The sequence below is a fragment of the Hypanus sabinus genome, chromosome 8 (genome assembly GCF_030144855.1).
Source record: "Hypanus sabinus isolate sHypSab1 chromosome 8, sHypSab1.hap1, whole genome shotgun sequence".
Classification (NCBI taxonomy): domain Eukaryota; kingdom Metazoa; phylum Chordata; class Chondrichthyes; order Myliobatiformes; family Dasyatidae; genus Hypanus; species Hypanus sabinus.
In genome coordinates, this window is record NC_082713.1 from 25,002,242 (window position 1) to 25,018,773 (window position 16,532).

At 44.7% G+C, this 16,532-nt stretch overlaps 1 protein-coding gene across 1 annotated transcript in view; it reads left to right on the top strand.

The window, feature by feature from the left end:
- The window catches only part of LOC132397978 (sestrin-3-like), a 58,170-nt gene extending 44,940 nt beyond the window's left edge, over positions 1 to 13,230 (top strand). Inside the window, exons 4-10 of the mRNA XM_059976834.1 lie at positions 1,135 to 1,317; positions 2,916 to 3,155; positions 6,732 to 6,882; positions 7,891 to 8,009; positions 9,054 to 9,244; positions 11,012 to 11,156; positions 12,588 to 13,230. Of these exons, the coding sequence (XP_059832817.1) occupies positions 1,135 to 1,317; positions 2,916 to 3,155; positions 6,732 to 6,882; positions 7,891 to 8,009; positions 9,054 to 9,244; positions 11,012 to 11,156; positions 12,588 to 12,677 (1,119 nt within the window). The 3' untranslated portion in view covers positions 12,678 to 13,230. The remainder of the gene's footprint in view (positions 1 to 1,134; positions 1,318 to 2,915; positions 3,156 to 6,731; positions 6,883 to 7,890; positions 8,010 to 9,053; positions 9,245 to 11,011; positions 11,157 to 12,587) is intronic.
- Positions 13,231 to 16,532: the final 3,302 nt, after the last annotated feature.

Here is a 16,532-nt window from a genome sequence, read left to right on the forward strand (position 1 = left end):
AGGTATTTGAAAAGCCAGTTAGTAATAGTGTCCTCAGAGTGAACACTCCAAGGCAGGCAATTGTTCCAAATTAGGTTGTGGCATCCCATCATGTAACCTTGATTGCATCCTCTAGTGTTGGAATCTGGTACTTCAGTAATCCAGTCCAACATGAAAGCAAATGTGTTGAAACCAAAAGAGATCTCCGTACATTACTGTTCTCTAAACCTTCCTTTGGTTTCTGTCATGAGTCCCTGGAGGACGAGATTCTTTTGCTTCCAGCCTCCTTATTATATTCAACACTGCACTAAAATCCCAGCCTCAAGCTATTGTGTAAACTTTGGTATTTACCTACTTCAGCTTGACAGAGATGGGTTAATGAAGAAGAGAAGGTGATGCTGAGTTCTCGGCGTCAGAGGTTCTCTGTGCACATTGTGCCAGGGGTTCCCAATCTTTATTATGCCATGGAGCCATTCCATTAACTGAATAGTCCGTGGACCCCAGATGGGAACCACTGTGTATGGTCAAATTATAAATGGTGGTCTTTACACTGGTGCATTTTGTGAGTGTGGGGATTTCTGCAGCATTTTCACCAGTGGTTTCCTCATAGTGATCACACAATAACTCTTCCTCCCCCTACCTTACCATCCTCCACTGCCCACTACCCCTATGTCTCTCTACACCCCCCCACTAAATATTGTCTCTGAAAGAAAATACAATGCATTATTCAACTTATCATTGCTACAAGCCCACAATCCTAAACCAGCTTACACTAATAAACACACAATGTCGGTGGAGCTCTGCAGGTCGGGCAGTATCTATGGAAGGAAATGAGCAGACAATGTATTGGGCTGAGACCCTTCATCAGGACTGGAAAGGAAAAGGGGCGAAGTCAGAATCGGAAGGAGGGAGGGGGCAACAGTACCAGCTGGCAGGTGATGGGTTCCTCCTTCTAACTCTGGTTTCTGCTCCCTTTCTTTCCAGTCCTGGTGAGGCTTGAAACTTCCACTGTTTATTCCCCTCCATAGATGCTGTCTGACCTGCTGAGTTCCTCCAGTAGAGTGAGTGAGTGCATGTTGCTCTGAATTTCCAGTATCTGTAGAATCTCTTGTCTATAATTTTTGTCGAACCTTCTTTCTTCTTCCCTCCACGCAGGCAGCAGCCCGACACCAGTCCTTGTATTTGGTGGAGGTTCACATTAATCAGTTCTTGCAGGTGGGCGGTGACCCACAGTGGCTGCAGGGGCTCGACTGCATCCCGCAGAGACTGAGGAACCTCAACGAGATCAACAAAATCCTGGCACATCGGCCCTGGCTCATCACCAAGCAACACATTGAGGTGAGCACCAGCCTTGCATCCATCACAGCCTCCATACAATTTGACCACTTCAGGAAGGAGGAGATTGGTTTTGTGTCGATCACAGCCATGAGCATCCTCACTTCAATGAGGCTCAGTCAGTTACTGTTATCTTGTAAAACAACAAGCTGCTGAAGGAACTCTGTGGATGGTCTTGACTCAAAACATTTGACCATCCCAATGCCTCCATATACATTGTTTGACTTGATAAGTTCCTCCAACAATTTGTTCTATGCTCCGGATTCCAGCATCTGCCATCTTTTGTGTCTCTACTGCGGTTTTGTATCGGGATCTAAATTTGTTCTGCTTTTATATCATAATTAACCTTCGCTACCAATGTTAACTCTTTGAGTTATCTAGCTGGCCCAATGCACCTCTCCTCAAGTTAGCATTCTCAAATTTCTAGTTGTAGTTGCGTGAGGCAAGTTGATAGGTGGTTACGAAGGTGTATGGTGCGTGGGCGTTTATTAGTTAAGAGACTGAGTTCAAGAGCCATGAGGTAGTGTTGCAGCTCTATAGAACTCTGGTTAGACCACTCTTGGGAGTGTTGTGTTCATATCTGGTCACCTCATTATGGGAAGGATTCCACATAGGTGCCATGCGCAGTTTGAGCTTTGACTGGCATGGCCCACACACTCCTGTTTCGGGTCAAGTGGATCTATTCATTGGTATTCATTTCCAGTTCTCTGGCTGCTGTCTCCATCATCATCTGTCTTTGCCTTCCTCTTGCTTTCTTCCCTTCAATCTTTCCCATAATTACCTTGCATTCTAACTCCTCTTTCCTAATCACACATCCAATGAAGTTACGTTGCCTTTTCATGATCTCATACATTATTTCTTTTGTGCTTGTTCTGTTCATGACATCCTCATTAGATATTCGTTTTGTCCATGATATTCTTTGCATCCTCAAAAACCACATCTCTGCTGCTTCAATTCGTTTCCTCATGTTACTAGATATTGTCCAACATTCTGAGCCATATAACATAACTGGATAAACATTTCAGTACTCTGAGGCGGGCTGTCATTACCAGGATACTGCCTGGATTAGACAGCATGTCTTATGAGGAAATGCAAACTTCTCTCTTTGGAGGGAAGGAGGATGAGCAATCACTTGATAGATGTGTAAGATAATAAGAGGTATAGATGGACAGCCCATTTGTCCCAGGCAGCATGGCTAATACGCAAGGGCATAATTTTAAGGTGGGGAGGATGTCAGAGGTAGGTTTTATTTTTAAACAGAGGGTGCTAAGTGTGTGGAATGCTCTGCCAGGGGTGGCATTAGAGGCAACTATATTAAGGACATTGAAGAGACTCTTGGGGAAATAAATGAATGATAGAAAAGTGGAGGGCTTTGTAGGAGGGAGGGTTAGATTGATCTTGGGGTAGATTAAAAGTTGGGCACAACATCGTGGGCCGAATGGCCTGCACTGTGCTATACTGTTCATATGTTATAATGAGCAACTTTCAATTTTCCCTTCACAATATTTGTAGCATGGGAATGGATTTCATTCACCTCCTCTCACAAAACTCTGGTGAAGTAGATATAATTATTTACAGTTTTCAACTCTGTGTGCGTGCAGAACCTGCTGAAGATCGGCGAGCACTGTTGGTCACTGGCAGAGTTGGTCCATGGCGTGGTGCTGCTGGCTCACTACCACTCGCTGGCGAGTTTCGTCTTTGGCTGCGGGATCTGTGCCGAAGGAGGGCACGAAGGCGGTCACATCCTCCGGCCGTCGTCAATCAACAACCAATGCTCCGGCGACACTACGAACGGGAACGGCAATGTCCCAGACCCCTCGGTGGTTCACCGCAGGCGAAGGGTAAGCAGTGGATGGTGGGAGTGTGGGGTCATGCAAGGAGCGGTGGTACTACTGTCGGGTATCTCCAGTTGTGTAGAGAAAGTCCTTTATTTAGTCCAGAATTATCATTGTACCTTCCTTGGCTGAGAGACAGTTTCAGAAGCAATGGAGCAAAAAACAATCTGCTAGAGGAACTCAGCTTGCTCCTGCCCCACCGAACTTATTCCTGCATATCTTGACACTGTTTTATCCCCCATTGTTCAATCCCTTCCCACCTATGTTCGTGACACTTCTCAAGCTTTGAATTTTTTCAATGACTTTAAGTTCCCTGGTCCCCAATGCCTTATTTTCACCATGGATGTCCAGTCCCTATACACCTCCATCCCCCACCCGGACGGTTTCAAAGCTCTCCACTTCTTTTTGGATTCCAAACCTAACCAATTCCCCTCTATCACCACTCTCCTCCGTCTCGCAGAATTAGTTCTTACTCTCAGTAATTTCTCCTTTGGCTTCTCCCACTTCCTCCAAACCAATGGTGTAGCCATGGGCACCCGTATGGGTCCCAGTTATGCCTGCCTTTTTGTTGGCTTTGTGGAACAGTCCATGTTCCAAGTCTATACGGGTATCCGTCCTCCTCTTTTCCTTCGCTACTTCGACGACTGCATTGGCGCTGCCTCCCGCACGCATGCTGAGCTCGTCGACTTCATTAACTTTGCCTCCAACTTTCACCCTGCCTTCAAATTTACCTGGTCTACTTCTGTCACCTCCCTCCTCTTCCTTGATCTTTCTGTCTCTATCTCTAGAGACGGCTTATCTACTGATATCTACTATAAGCCTACAGACTCTCACAGCTACCTGGACTATTCCTTTTCCCACCCTGTCTCTTGCAAAAATGCCATCCCCTTCTCACAATTCCTCCGTCTTCGCCGCATCTGCTCTCGGGATGAGGCTTTTCATTCCAGGACGAAGGAGATGTCTTCCTTTTGTAAACAAACGGGCTTCCCTTCTTCCACCGTCAACTCTGCTCTCAAATGCATCTCTCCTATTTTCCGCGCATCTGCCCTCACCCCATCCACCCGCCACCCCACTTGGGATAGGGATCCTCTTATCCTCACCTACCACCCCACCAGCCTCCAGGTCCAACGTATAGTTCTCCGTAACTTCTGCCACCTCCAATGGGATCCCACTACCAAGCACATCTTTCCTTCCTCCTCTCGTTCTGTTTTCCGCAGGGATCGCTCCCTACACGACTCCCTTGTCCACTCGTCCCCCTCATCCCTTCCCACCGATCTCCCTCCTGGTACTTATCCTTGTAAGCGGAACAAGTGCTACACCTGCCCGCACCACCATTCAGGGCCCCAGACAGTCCTTCCAGGTGAGGCGACACTTCACCTGTGAGTCGGCTGGTGTGATATACTACATCCGGTGCTCCCGGTGTGGCCTTTTATATATTGGTGAGACCCGACACAGACTGGGAGACCGTTTCGCTGAACACCTATGCTCGGTCTGCCAGAAAAAGCAGGATCTCCCAGTGGCCACATATTTTAATTCCCCATCTCATTCCCATTCTGATGTGTCTATCCATAGCCTCCTCTACTGTCAAGATGAAGCCACACTCAGGTTGGAGGAACAACACCTTATATGCTGTCTGGGTAGCCTCCAACCTGATGGCATGAACATTGACTTCTCTAACTTCCATTAATGCCCTTCCACCCCTTCTTACCCTATCTCTGATTTATTTATTTCCCCCCCCCCTTTTTTTCCCTCTCTCTGCCCATCACTCTGCCTGTTCTCCATCTCCCCCTGGTGCTCCCCTCCCCCTTTCTTTCTTCCTAGGCCTCCCATCCCATGATCCTTTCCCTTCTCCAGCTCTGTATCACTTTTGCCAATCACCTTTCCAGCTGTTAGCTTCATCCCACCCCCTCCTGTCTTCTCCTATCATTTCACATTTCCCCCTTTCCCTCCTATTTTCAAATCTCTTACTATCTTTTCTTTCAGTTAGTCCTGACGAAGGGTCTCGGCCCGAAACGTCGACTGTACTTCTCCCTCTAGATGCTGCCTGGCCTGTTGCATTCCACCAGCATTTTGTGTGTATTGCTTGAAATTCCAGCATCTGCAGATGTCCTCGTGTTTGCTGGAGGAACTTGGCAGGTTGAGCAGCAACTGTGGGAGGAAAAGAATTGTCGATATTGCAGTTTTGACCCAAAACATCACCAATTTCTACCTCCTCCCCCCCCCCCCCCCCACTTGACCCACTGAGTTCTGCAACACATTGTCTGGTGCTCCAGATTACTGCATCTGCAGTCCCTTGTGTCTCCATTTAATGGGTGAAGTTTCAATTAAACCACATGGCTGCTACCAGCCCAACTTGATGTGGCCTCTATTTTGCACTTTCACAGCATTTTTCTCCCTCCCACCTTTATAAGATGTACGTTTGCACAGAGTAGTGCTTGCATGTGCAGCTTTGGTAAATATAGGTGCAAGTAATCACAGTCACAAACTTCCTGAAAGTGCTGTCTGCTGCCAAAGTGAATTCTCTTGCAGCACCACATCCAAATGGCCTCTGGTCATGCCTGAGCTGAGACAGAAGGCAGTGTAATTCCAGTTGGGTCCAGTCCTGAGTTTGTCCAGCGTCCAAGTTCAGATATTATAACCTCGCCAGAGGCCGCATTGCAATCACTCAGCCTTTTGATTTCTTTAACCTTGTGTTGGGGGACCAAGGTTAAGAACGCGGACGCGGCTAAAAATTGCAAGCTCAGTATTAACCAATCCTCTAACTTGACTTCCTTGATCTCTGTGACCAAGTCCTTGGGGGAGCATCTACTGCTGTGGTTCTGATTCCAAGTTGAGTTGTTCAAGTCAAAGAGCACTTCCACACAGGAACAGGCCCTTCAGCCCAACAGGTCTGTACCGAACTATTATTCGGCCTAGTCCCACCTAGACTTGTACCTGGACCATAGCCCACCGTACCCTTCCCATCCATGTACTTATCCAAACCTACCTTAAATGTCCAAACTGAACCTGCATCCACCACTTCCATTGGCAGCTCATTCCACACTCTCACCATCATCTGAGTGAAGGAGTTCCTCGGGTCCACTGAAACATTTCACCTTTCACCCCTAACCCATGACCTCAAGTTTTCATCTCATCCAACCTCAGTGGATAAAGCCTGCTTAAAGTTACCCTATATATAGCTTTGTTCAAAGTGCCCCAGGGAATAAAGTCCCAACGCATTCAGACTTCCAAAATAACTCAGGTCCTCACGTCCCAGCAACATCCTTGTACTCGTTCTATGTTATGACAATCTTTCCTGCACAAAGGTTAAGAGATTGTTTGAAGTTGAATATCCAGTGTGGTCGGGGTGGAAGCATAAACTTTGGCTCATAGAGTATAAATTACTTTGTGTCTTGGCCTTAGACTCTGGGCTTTCTGCACAGGGAATGGATTTTACCAGTAGTGCAGTGGAAGGGTATTTAGAAAAAAGGAACGGTGTTGTAGAGCCCCGAGTCTGGGGCGAGCAGGTGGATGAGTCTGATATTCCTGGAAAAGAGCCAGTCGGAAATCAGTGCTGAGTGACGTTGTTTCCAATCCTTCCAGTCGGTGGACTACTCCAGTGATTCCGAATATCTGGTGGACAAGATGCAGAAGTTCCAGGCAGAGAAGGAGAATGAAGATGAGATGCTGAGGGAAGAAACGTGGATTGCATCAGAGACAGAAAAGGACACCAGTCCACCGACAGTGAACCGGGGTAAGCAAAGTCACTTCAGCTGGTGTCTGATCTGTTTCTGCTTTACTGATCTGGTGTAAAGTTTGTAACTGCTACTTTCATCTTGAGCAGATTGGTAACCTCTCTGAAATCTCCACCTGTGCTGCCTTTAAGACTCGGAGGAGATGATTAGACTTCCAAAATAATTTATTTCTCTGTCACAGAGTCACACAGCATAAAAACAGGCCCCTTGGCCCACTGGCTCACTTAGATCCCATCTAAGCTGGTCCCATTTGCTCACTTACAGCCCTAAAACCTTCTCTACACACGTACGATTTCCCCATGCCAATAAGTGGTTTCTCTCCTCCGGCTGCTGTGCACTTTCTCCCTGGAAGCTGAGGAGATGCTAGTGATCCTAATGTGTTTGGATGCAATGCAAACCCTCCTCTCTTCCCTCTTTCTCCTCTTCCCCCCCCCCCACCCCATAGCCAGCCAGTGGATGTAGTGGCACATCCATACTGGGTTTCAAGGTAAGTGGTCCCAGGTTCGAATCCGCCACTTTTCCATCTATGCTGGAAAAGGAGCTGCCCCCCTTGGCCTCCGCTGTGGAATGGAAGGTATTTTGGAGCTCCATTCCATGGTCCCCCTGTGGAACGGTGATCTGTGTGACTCTTTCCCAGCCACATCGGCGGATCTCTGGTTCACTCCAAATTGAAGGCCAAGCGATTGACTTGTACAGGCTTGGCCATGAGTGTGGAGTAAGTGACCTGTCAAAGCCTGGACTGCAAGCAGAGAAGGGAAGCTCGTATATTCAGTACTGAGTTAGGACAAGATAAGATTCTGTTTTTGTGAGTGCTTTTTAATCTTCCCGTCTAAGTGGATAACGAACCTGTGAACACTACTTCATTATTTTCCTTCTCTTTTTGCACTGCTTATTTTAATATATTATTACAGAGCTGTGTACTGCTTCTGCCAGATAACGAGTCACAACATATGCCAGTAATATTAAACCTGATTCTGATTCTGACACCTTACTCTTTGATTACACAGCTCCAGAAGACAAACCTGTTACTATCCCTGACTTGTCCTGTTACGTAGAAGACCCTGAGTTTGGCTATCCCGAGTTTTCCCGAAGAAGTGGAGAGCAGCTTCCTGTTTTCCGAGCTCAGGTAAAATTTCATCTGTTGGATCTTCCGCTGTGGCAAAGGATGTCCTGTAGCATGACTTTGAAACCCTTTTTGAAGTTAAGGTAGAGAGACTATGGTCCAATTGTATAATGGTTAGGTTACTGAAATGGACTTGTGATCTAGAGACATTCAAATTAAGGGAAATAAATTAATAATTAATATTATTAACAAGCTGCTGGCCTGTTAGTAACAGTGAAGGAAATTTGTTATTCTTGCCATGTTTTGTTTGTCTGGTATCCATAGCGATATAGGCATCTCTGAACTTCCCTTTGGAATAGTCCAGCGAATTAAAGGACAGTTACAGAGTGATGCCACATATGAATAGATTTTAAAACTTGCTCGGTGTCGAGGTTATAGTAACTTCAGAAAAATAGATGATGATTAGAAGGTTCAAGTCCTCACAACCAAAGTTGATTTAAATACAATCTGCTCCGGACCTGATGATACACAGATCTATAAAGTAAAAGCTGCCTGCAAACTTGACTTTGTAAATTCCTTGTCCTTCAGACCATCATTCATTCCTGCTTGTTTCACTTCCTCAGCTAAACAACAGGAGCTGACATTGGAGGTTGGCTGATGAACTGTGAACATACCAGAGTGGTCACAGGGTTACCTTTGAAACTAAGGTTCCACTCTCATAACAAGGCGGACTTAAACCAAAGAATTAGGTGATGTAGTCCTATAAACATTTATATCCCAAAATGAACAATTCACCGTTCTAATTTTGACCTTCAGTCTTGTGGTTGTCATGGCATCTGAGGTTGATGTAGAGGTCAGTGTAGAAATTGGGGATACCAACCCCAGTCTAAGACCAGGGGCCCGATACATTACCGTCTCGATGACCAGTCAATGTTATGCATTTGGACCATGAAGTTGTAGTGCAGATTTAAAGCTGAGGGCTGATTTGTAAGACAAAGCGGTGAGTTTCTAGCCCTTGAGATGGCAGGGGAAAGTCTCCTTGTCCTGTGGCCCAGCACTCCCTAATGCTTTTCTGCTTTTGGTATTAAGTTGCACTTTCTCCTGCAGGACTACTCGTGGGAAGACCATGGGTTCTCGCTGGTGAACCGTCTGTATTCGGACATTGGCCACCTCCTTGACGAGAAGTTCCGCACTGTATACAGTCTGAAGAATGGCACTATGGCCAAGCAACGAGGCTGTGACTTCTCAGTGCTGAAGAGAGGAATTTGGAACTACATCCATTGCATGTTTGGTATTAGGTAACTGCCATTTATACAAGATCCTTTTTAACAAACCATATAGAGCTCTCAAAATACTTAAAAACTCACAGAACGAGCAAAAACGAGGAAGTATTTCATTCTCAGAGTCATAGAGCACCACAGCAGAGAAATGGGGCCCATCTGGTCAGTCTAGCTGAACTGTTCGTTACTCTGCCCAGACCCATCGGCCCACACCTGGACCATAGCCCACCACCCCGCCCATCCATGTACTTATCCAAACTTCTCTGAACTGTTGCAGTCGAATCCATATCCACACATCAGCTGACAGCTCATTCCACATTCTCACCACCCTCTGAGTGAAGTTCCCCCTCAAGTTTCCTTTAAGTATTTCATATTTCACCCTTAACCCATGACCTCTAGTTGTAATCTCACCCAATCTCAGTGGGGAAAAAAGCCTGCTTGCATTTACCCTATCTATACCCCTCATAATTTTGTATCACAAATTGAGGTATGGGCAAGAATACTTCCCATATCCAAAAAAAAATTGTCGCTCTGTGGCTAAATCAGAGTGGATCAATTCTTTTTTTGTCCTAATGGGCCCATTTCATAGGAGTTGGTTCTTCCTGAGATTCATTAGCGACTTTTGGATGACACACGCCAACCAGTATTGTTGGATTATTATCAAGGTCGGGAGTATCACAGGAGCTCCCCCTCCCCTTCACTCTAGTGTGGCTTCCTCCCGATAACCCTGCCTTCCTTAGGCACGCAGGAGGAACTCGAAGCAAGCTCTTTGCAATCTGAAACAAAAACAGATTGTTGGAGGAACCCAGGAGAAAGAGGAAGTATTGACGTTTCAGCTCGAGCATCTGGATCGGAATCTGTATGGACTGTGAGCTTGCTGTGTAGGTTTAAAGAACCTGATGCAGATTCTTGATCCAAAATACTGGCATTTCCTTTGCCGCTCTTGGATGCTGCTTGATCAGTTGAGTTCATCCCGCAGTTTACTTCTTCACTCTAATTTTCAGACTCCTATCTCCATCTCAATGATTTAGTACAGCTCGGGGGTGTGAGTTTGCCCTCGTGATGAACGTACTGGTGTTCAAAAGCTGCTGATTAATAAATAATCGGATCTAAGGTGTGGAAAGGTTTTCATTAACACGGCATTTACAGCATCTCCCCACGTAAAGTAGGAGTTGCTTTCCTGGAAAACCATTGATGATATATCATCATATTCCAAAATGTGAACAGTTGACACAAATGGAGAAAATTTGTTGTTGCTTTTTCATTTTGTTCATTTAGTTATTTCCACCCCCCCCCCCACATAAATTAAATTTGTACTCCATATCTCAAAGTTTTTGGTAGGGATTTTTGATCATAAGGGCAGGAGAGTAGTGCTGTGGATTAGCATAACACTTAATGGCGCCTGTGATTGGGGTTCAATTCCCACTGCTATCTGTAAGGAGTTTGTACGTTCTTCCAGTGACCATGTAGGTTGCTTCTGAGTGCTCAGGTTTCCTCTCACACTCCAACAAAGTACGGGTTAGTAAGTTGAGGGTGTGCTATATTGGCACCAGAAGCACAGCACCACGAGAGCTGCTCACATCACCTCCTTGGACTGTGTTGCTACTTGACCCAAACGATGCATTTCACTGTACATTTCGATATACGTGCGACAAATGATAAAAGCTGCATTGTAAAACAGCATGAGAGGGACAGTTTAAAATAATTTGTACCAATCAACTCGCACAGGTGCTCTGGAGAACACTGACGTAAATTGAAGCTATTCTTCTCTCTTCATTGTGACAGGTACGATGATTATGACTACGGTGAAGTGAATCATTTCCTGGAGAGAAATCTTAAGGTTTACTTGAAGACTGTGACTTGCTATCCTGAAAAAACAAAACCTCAAATGTTTGAGAGGTACTGGAGACAGTTTAAATACTCAGAAAAGGTGAGTGGTGAACTGGAAGAACCCTGCCAACAAAACCCAACTGGAAAGAGAAAAGGCCATCTAATACCTTTTGTAAAACTATTATAAGATGCTGGAGCAACACACACACCCCCCCCCCCCCCCCCCCCCCCCCCCGGAGGAACTCAGCAGGCCCTATGGAAAAAGAGTACACAGTCGACTTTTCGATCCTAGAGCATGCGTGTGTGTGTGTTTCCTTGTGTATATAATGCTGGAGTACGTTATTAGGGAGGTGTCTTTTCCCCTCAATCTCTTGTGTACGAGGTGTTGTGGGGGTCCTCACTGTTTCTTTGGACAATGGTTGTCTGGAGAGTCACATGCACTCTAGTGAGTGTGCCAAGTGGGCACAGCAGTGGGGCATCAGCCCCTGTATAGTTACTGGCCCTCCATTGAAATCTGTTGTTGTACACAAGACCGAAAGCCGAAGGGTCTCTCTGCACCCCCCCCCCACCCCCACACCCCAGGCAGGCAAGGGCTAATACTAGAGGACAAGATTTTATAGTGATTGGAGGAAACCATAGAGGAGATGTCAGAGGTATTTTTCGCACAGTTTTAAGTGACTGGAACGCACTGCCAGGGATGGTGGTGGAAGCAGGTGAGTTAAGGACATTGAAAAGATTCTTGGATAAGCACATGAATGATGGGAAGATGGAAGGCTATGTAGGAAGGAAGTGCTAGATTGATCTTGGAGTAGGTTAAAAGGTCAGCACAAGGGCCTGTACTGTGCTATACTGCTCTGTTCTTTGCCCCTGGTTTCTGCTAAAAGATGTAGGCCCTTTCTCTTTACTGTGTCAAAATTCCTCTTAATTTCATTTCTGCAATCCCAGCATTTTGATTTGTTGCTGTTTGTTTGCAACTGAACAGAGTGAACTTCCACTCGTAGAACAGAACTTAACGGAGGTATCTAAGATGGTAAGAGGCATTAATAGAATGAAGTCACCACCTTTTTTTTTTACCCCAGGGCTAACAAAAGAGGGCATAATTTTGAGGTGATTGGAGGAAAGGAGGAGGGTGTCAGAGGAGAGGGTCAAGTGCACGGAATGTATTGCCAGGAATGGAGGTAAAGGCAGATACATTAGGAGGGCTATGTGGAAGGGAAGCATTAGAGTAATCTTGGAGTAGATTTAAAAGACACAACGTTGTGGAACAAAGATCTGTACTGTTCCAAGTCCTATGTGCCCCTGGTTCTCATTACAAGATGTAGGCCATTCCTCTGTTTCAAAGTTCCTCAGAGTTCATTTCTACAACCTCACTCTTTGGTTTGCCTGTAACAAAAGAGAGCTGAACTTGAACAGGAAGGAGTTCAGCACAGGTACAGGCCCTCCAGCCCACAATGTTGTGCCAAGCTACAGAAAAGTTGTCCCGGCAAATTTACTTTTATTTTAAACAAATGCCTTTCTCTTCCTGTTGTAGGTTCGTGTGAATCTGTTGATCCTGGAAGCTCGGATGCAGGCAGAGCTTCTCTATGCACTGCATGCAATAACCCACTACATGATCTCTTAGAAAGGTCAAAAGGAAGGATGCCCTTACCTGCGGGGAACATTTTTTAAAAAAAAATAAAGACTGGACATAAGCTTAAAGACTTGAATGTCTTCTTGGATGGAGGCATTGCAGGGCAGCTGGAACCATGTCACAATGTCTGTGACAGTTAATGTGCAATTATTGACAATGACGCAATCAAGCATTGTGACTGTATGTACAGAGCAATGTTACTTCACAAAAGTGTTTCATGCCTCAACACCAAGTATTCACTTGAGGATCTTCAATCTCTCTAAGTTTTCAGATGTCAAAAGGCTATCGCATCAGTGGTTTGCGTGACTACCATCAAGCCTTGATGTTGGGACGGATGAGCCCCCCTTTTTTTGGAAAAGAAAGACTTATTTTTGCTATGAATAGTAATAACAGAAAATATGTTTGACACGTGTTGAGTCTGTTTCATATTGGAATGGCGTTTCCAGATCCTTGCCATATTACTTTTGGTTTTAAGACTTATCCAAAGCCTTTGTGTGTTTGGATGTGTGTGTGTGTGTGTGTATGAGTCAGGGGGGGTGTGTTAGGTGGGTTTGGGGGGGAGGGTGGGTGGGAGTGAAGGGCAAGGGGAGGGAGCAGAGTTTAACTGTGCCAACGAGCTGTGAATTTAGTAAATCTCGGGTGACTGAATAGGGGAAGAAAGGAAGTATGGCGAGACAGTGGGGCATAACATTTCTTGAGTTTATCCAAAACAAAGGCACTAATGAGTGAAAAGTGAATGTTCTTCCCTGCCCTAGTTAGTGGTTACCGAAGGAAGCACTGCCATAATGCAGTGTGCCAAATAAGCATGGTTGACTTTCTTAAACCTACTGAACAGTCAAAGACAGGATCCACAACACTGGCCGAAGTTTAAAAACTGATTTCGGAGTCCAAATCTGCGCAGGTCAACATCAGTGTTTTTAAGTTGTTCATTAATCTTGTAGCATCCAATCCTTCCAATGTTCTGAGGTAACTTCGAGCCTCCTTACCGGAAGTTCTCTTGCAAGTTGCATGTGCGATTGGATGGTTGGCAGCATTGCATGCTTGTGCTTTGTCTTTCCCGTTTTGATATAGAAAGCACTTCAGGCCTCAGGCAGGTACTTGAACTTGGAATGAGTATGGCAGCCATTGGATTGGTGACACAAACTTAACTGGAGTTGGATCTCTGTGGAACTGTTTTATTTATTTATTTTTTACATTCTATATCCAGTAACAGTGTTACATTACAGGAAGAAAGAAATGAGGAAATATAACCCTACCTACAATGTGTATAATTGGCTTGTACAACAATTTTACCTGTAGCTGGTTCTCACCATGCATGTAATATGGTCATTTCCACTACAACCAAATGAATGACAACCCATCATTTTCCATTTATCGTCAGACAGTGAAACATAGAGGATGTTTGGACCTTGTGGGAGTACTCACAGTTTCAAACTACAATTGTGAATTGACTCCCAACAAGCCCAGCTCCTCTGCTTGTTGCCATGCAACCAACCACACCCCTCCCAATTTTAAAAAAAAGAAAAAAAAATTGTTGGTGCTGGTCTATCACTAGATATAATGAGTATAAAAATACAAAAAATAACACTTTTTTCTTCCTTCTAGCGGTATAAATGTGACTGTAAAAGTTTTTTAAATTAAAAAAAAGGAATATATTATAAATGGACACTATTTTGGAACAAAGTGCTGTGGTTAATGATACACAGAACGAGAGTCTTGTGCAGTCACGATCTGAATCATCACCTTCATTGTGATTAGAATCATTTTATGTGATGTGTTCTATTTGGGAATTATTGGTTTAGTGTTCCAAAATGGAGTAGCAGTCAGACATCGATCTCAAGAGCCTCGTGATCATACATGAGGATTTTCTGTTTTTCAAGGATTTTCTTACAATCCAAGAATAAGGAAAAATTCTGAGCTATTGCAACATATCTGTTGCTGCTGTTGTTGTCTTTGATGTAACTTTGGGAGTTTCAAAGCTCTGCAGTAGCATTTTATTTGCACCAAAATAAAAAAAAATAACATTTTTAAAACTGTGAGGAAAAAAAAAGTGGTCTGTGGTGAAATCATCTCTGACTCTCCTGATTTCTCTGTGTTGGTTAACATTTTCACCTTTATTCACCCCCATGTATTCTGTAACAAAGTATGGATTATACCCGGGACAGGAGTTGAGGGCAGCAAATACCCCTGCAACAAGAACAGAAAAATTAGAATTTTTATTTGTATTATTGTACTATTATTGTATTATTTTACATTTGTATCAAGAGTGTCTGATCTTTTTTTTCCAAAGAGGAAGCCAGGTTTTGTCCATCCTTGTCCACCTCTCACAGTGGGACCAAGTGAAACACCCCAGCATCTTCTGCAGTTTCTTTCCAGAACAAGCTTACAATTTGGAAAATTGTCGCTCAGTAGTATAACATCTAAAACACTTTTAAAGATGCTTTTATAGTCATGGAGTTTACAGTGCAGAAACAGGCCCTTCAGTCCTTCTTGTCTGTGCCAAACTCTAGTGTAGCTGACCCCCAACTGGACAATCACATTCCATACCCCTCCCGGCCCTATGCTTATGCAAACCTCTTGTTTAAAAACTGCAATTGAATCTGCATCCACCATTTCTTCTGGTAGCAGATTCCATGCTCTGCACCCTTTTGAGTGCAGAAGTTCCCCTTAAATATTTAAACTTGCACACTTAACTTGAGACCTCTGCTTCCAGTCTCACCCAACTTCAGCGGAAAAATTCTGCTTTCATTTACTCTATCTGTACTCTTCATGACTTTCTATACTTATATCAAATCTTCTCTTATTCTCCTACACTCCAGAGAATAAAGACCTAATCTATTCAACCTCTCACTATAGCTCAAGTCCCTGGGTCTCTGTAACATCCTTGTAAATTTTCTCACTACTCTTTCAAACTTACTGGGTGCAATGCAAAGCCAATGGAGCTGGGGTGTAGAGGTTTTGCCTGCTGAGTGAGCTTCCGGATGGGTAAGGAACAAGAGGAATGATCTGAGCACCATTGCTACTGGGACACGAGCTGAGGCCTCCGACTCTGGCTGGGTCATCTGGGTAAGAGTGTCTGATGTTGAAGTACCCACTGATGTGTTCCCAGCCCATCGCAGGGTGCATCTCAGCATCATCTCTTTCCTGTAGGTAGGTGACCTGACTTGCAGACAACACTCCAAACCTGGTTTTGCCAATGTTTTATACATAGAACTTCAACACAACATCCCAACTCATGTACTCATTAATTTATAAAGGCCAATGTGCCAAAAGCTCTCTTTATGACCCTTAAGTGATTTCCACGATTATACGGTACCTTTTCCTCAAGTAAATTTCTACCCCTGGACAGTCGTGGGTTAAGACTCTGTTACAGTGTCAAAAGTGGGGCAGATTGAGCTACAGTTGCGTTCTGACTACTTGTGTCCACTTGTGGAATTATCCTGGTCAATTTAAAATGGTGCCATTTATGAAAATGATTGCCATGATTGATATGGCATACGGTGGTTGTTTATTGTGGGTTTTCATTTGGTGTGGTAGTAAATCCTGGGAAAAAAGAGGTGCCAAGAGTGTACTGGGGGAGAAGAAAGAGCAGGAAAATGGAGCCAACTCCTGTCGCTAATGAAGTGTCTACATAGTACATTTGTGGTCTGCTGCTGCTGTAGCTTATCCACTTCAATGCGTGCACATCACTGTTGTAACGTGTGATTATCTCAGTCGCCTTCCTGTCAGCTTGAACCAGTCTGGACATTCCCTGGCCTCTCATCAACAAGGCACTTTCACCCACACACTGCCACTCACTGGATGTTTTTTTTGTTCGTCACCTCAAGCCATACCGTCTGGTACCAA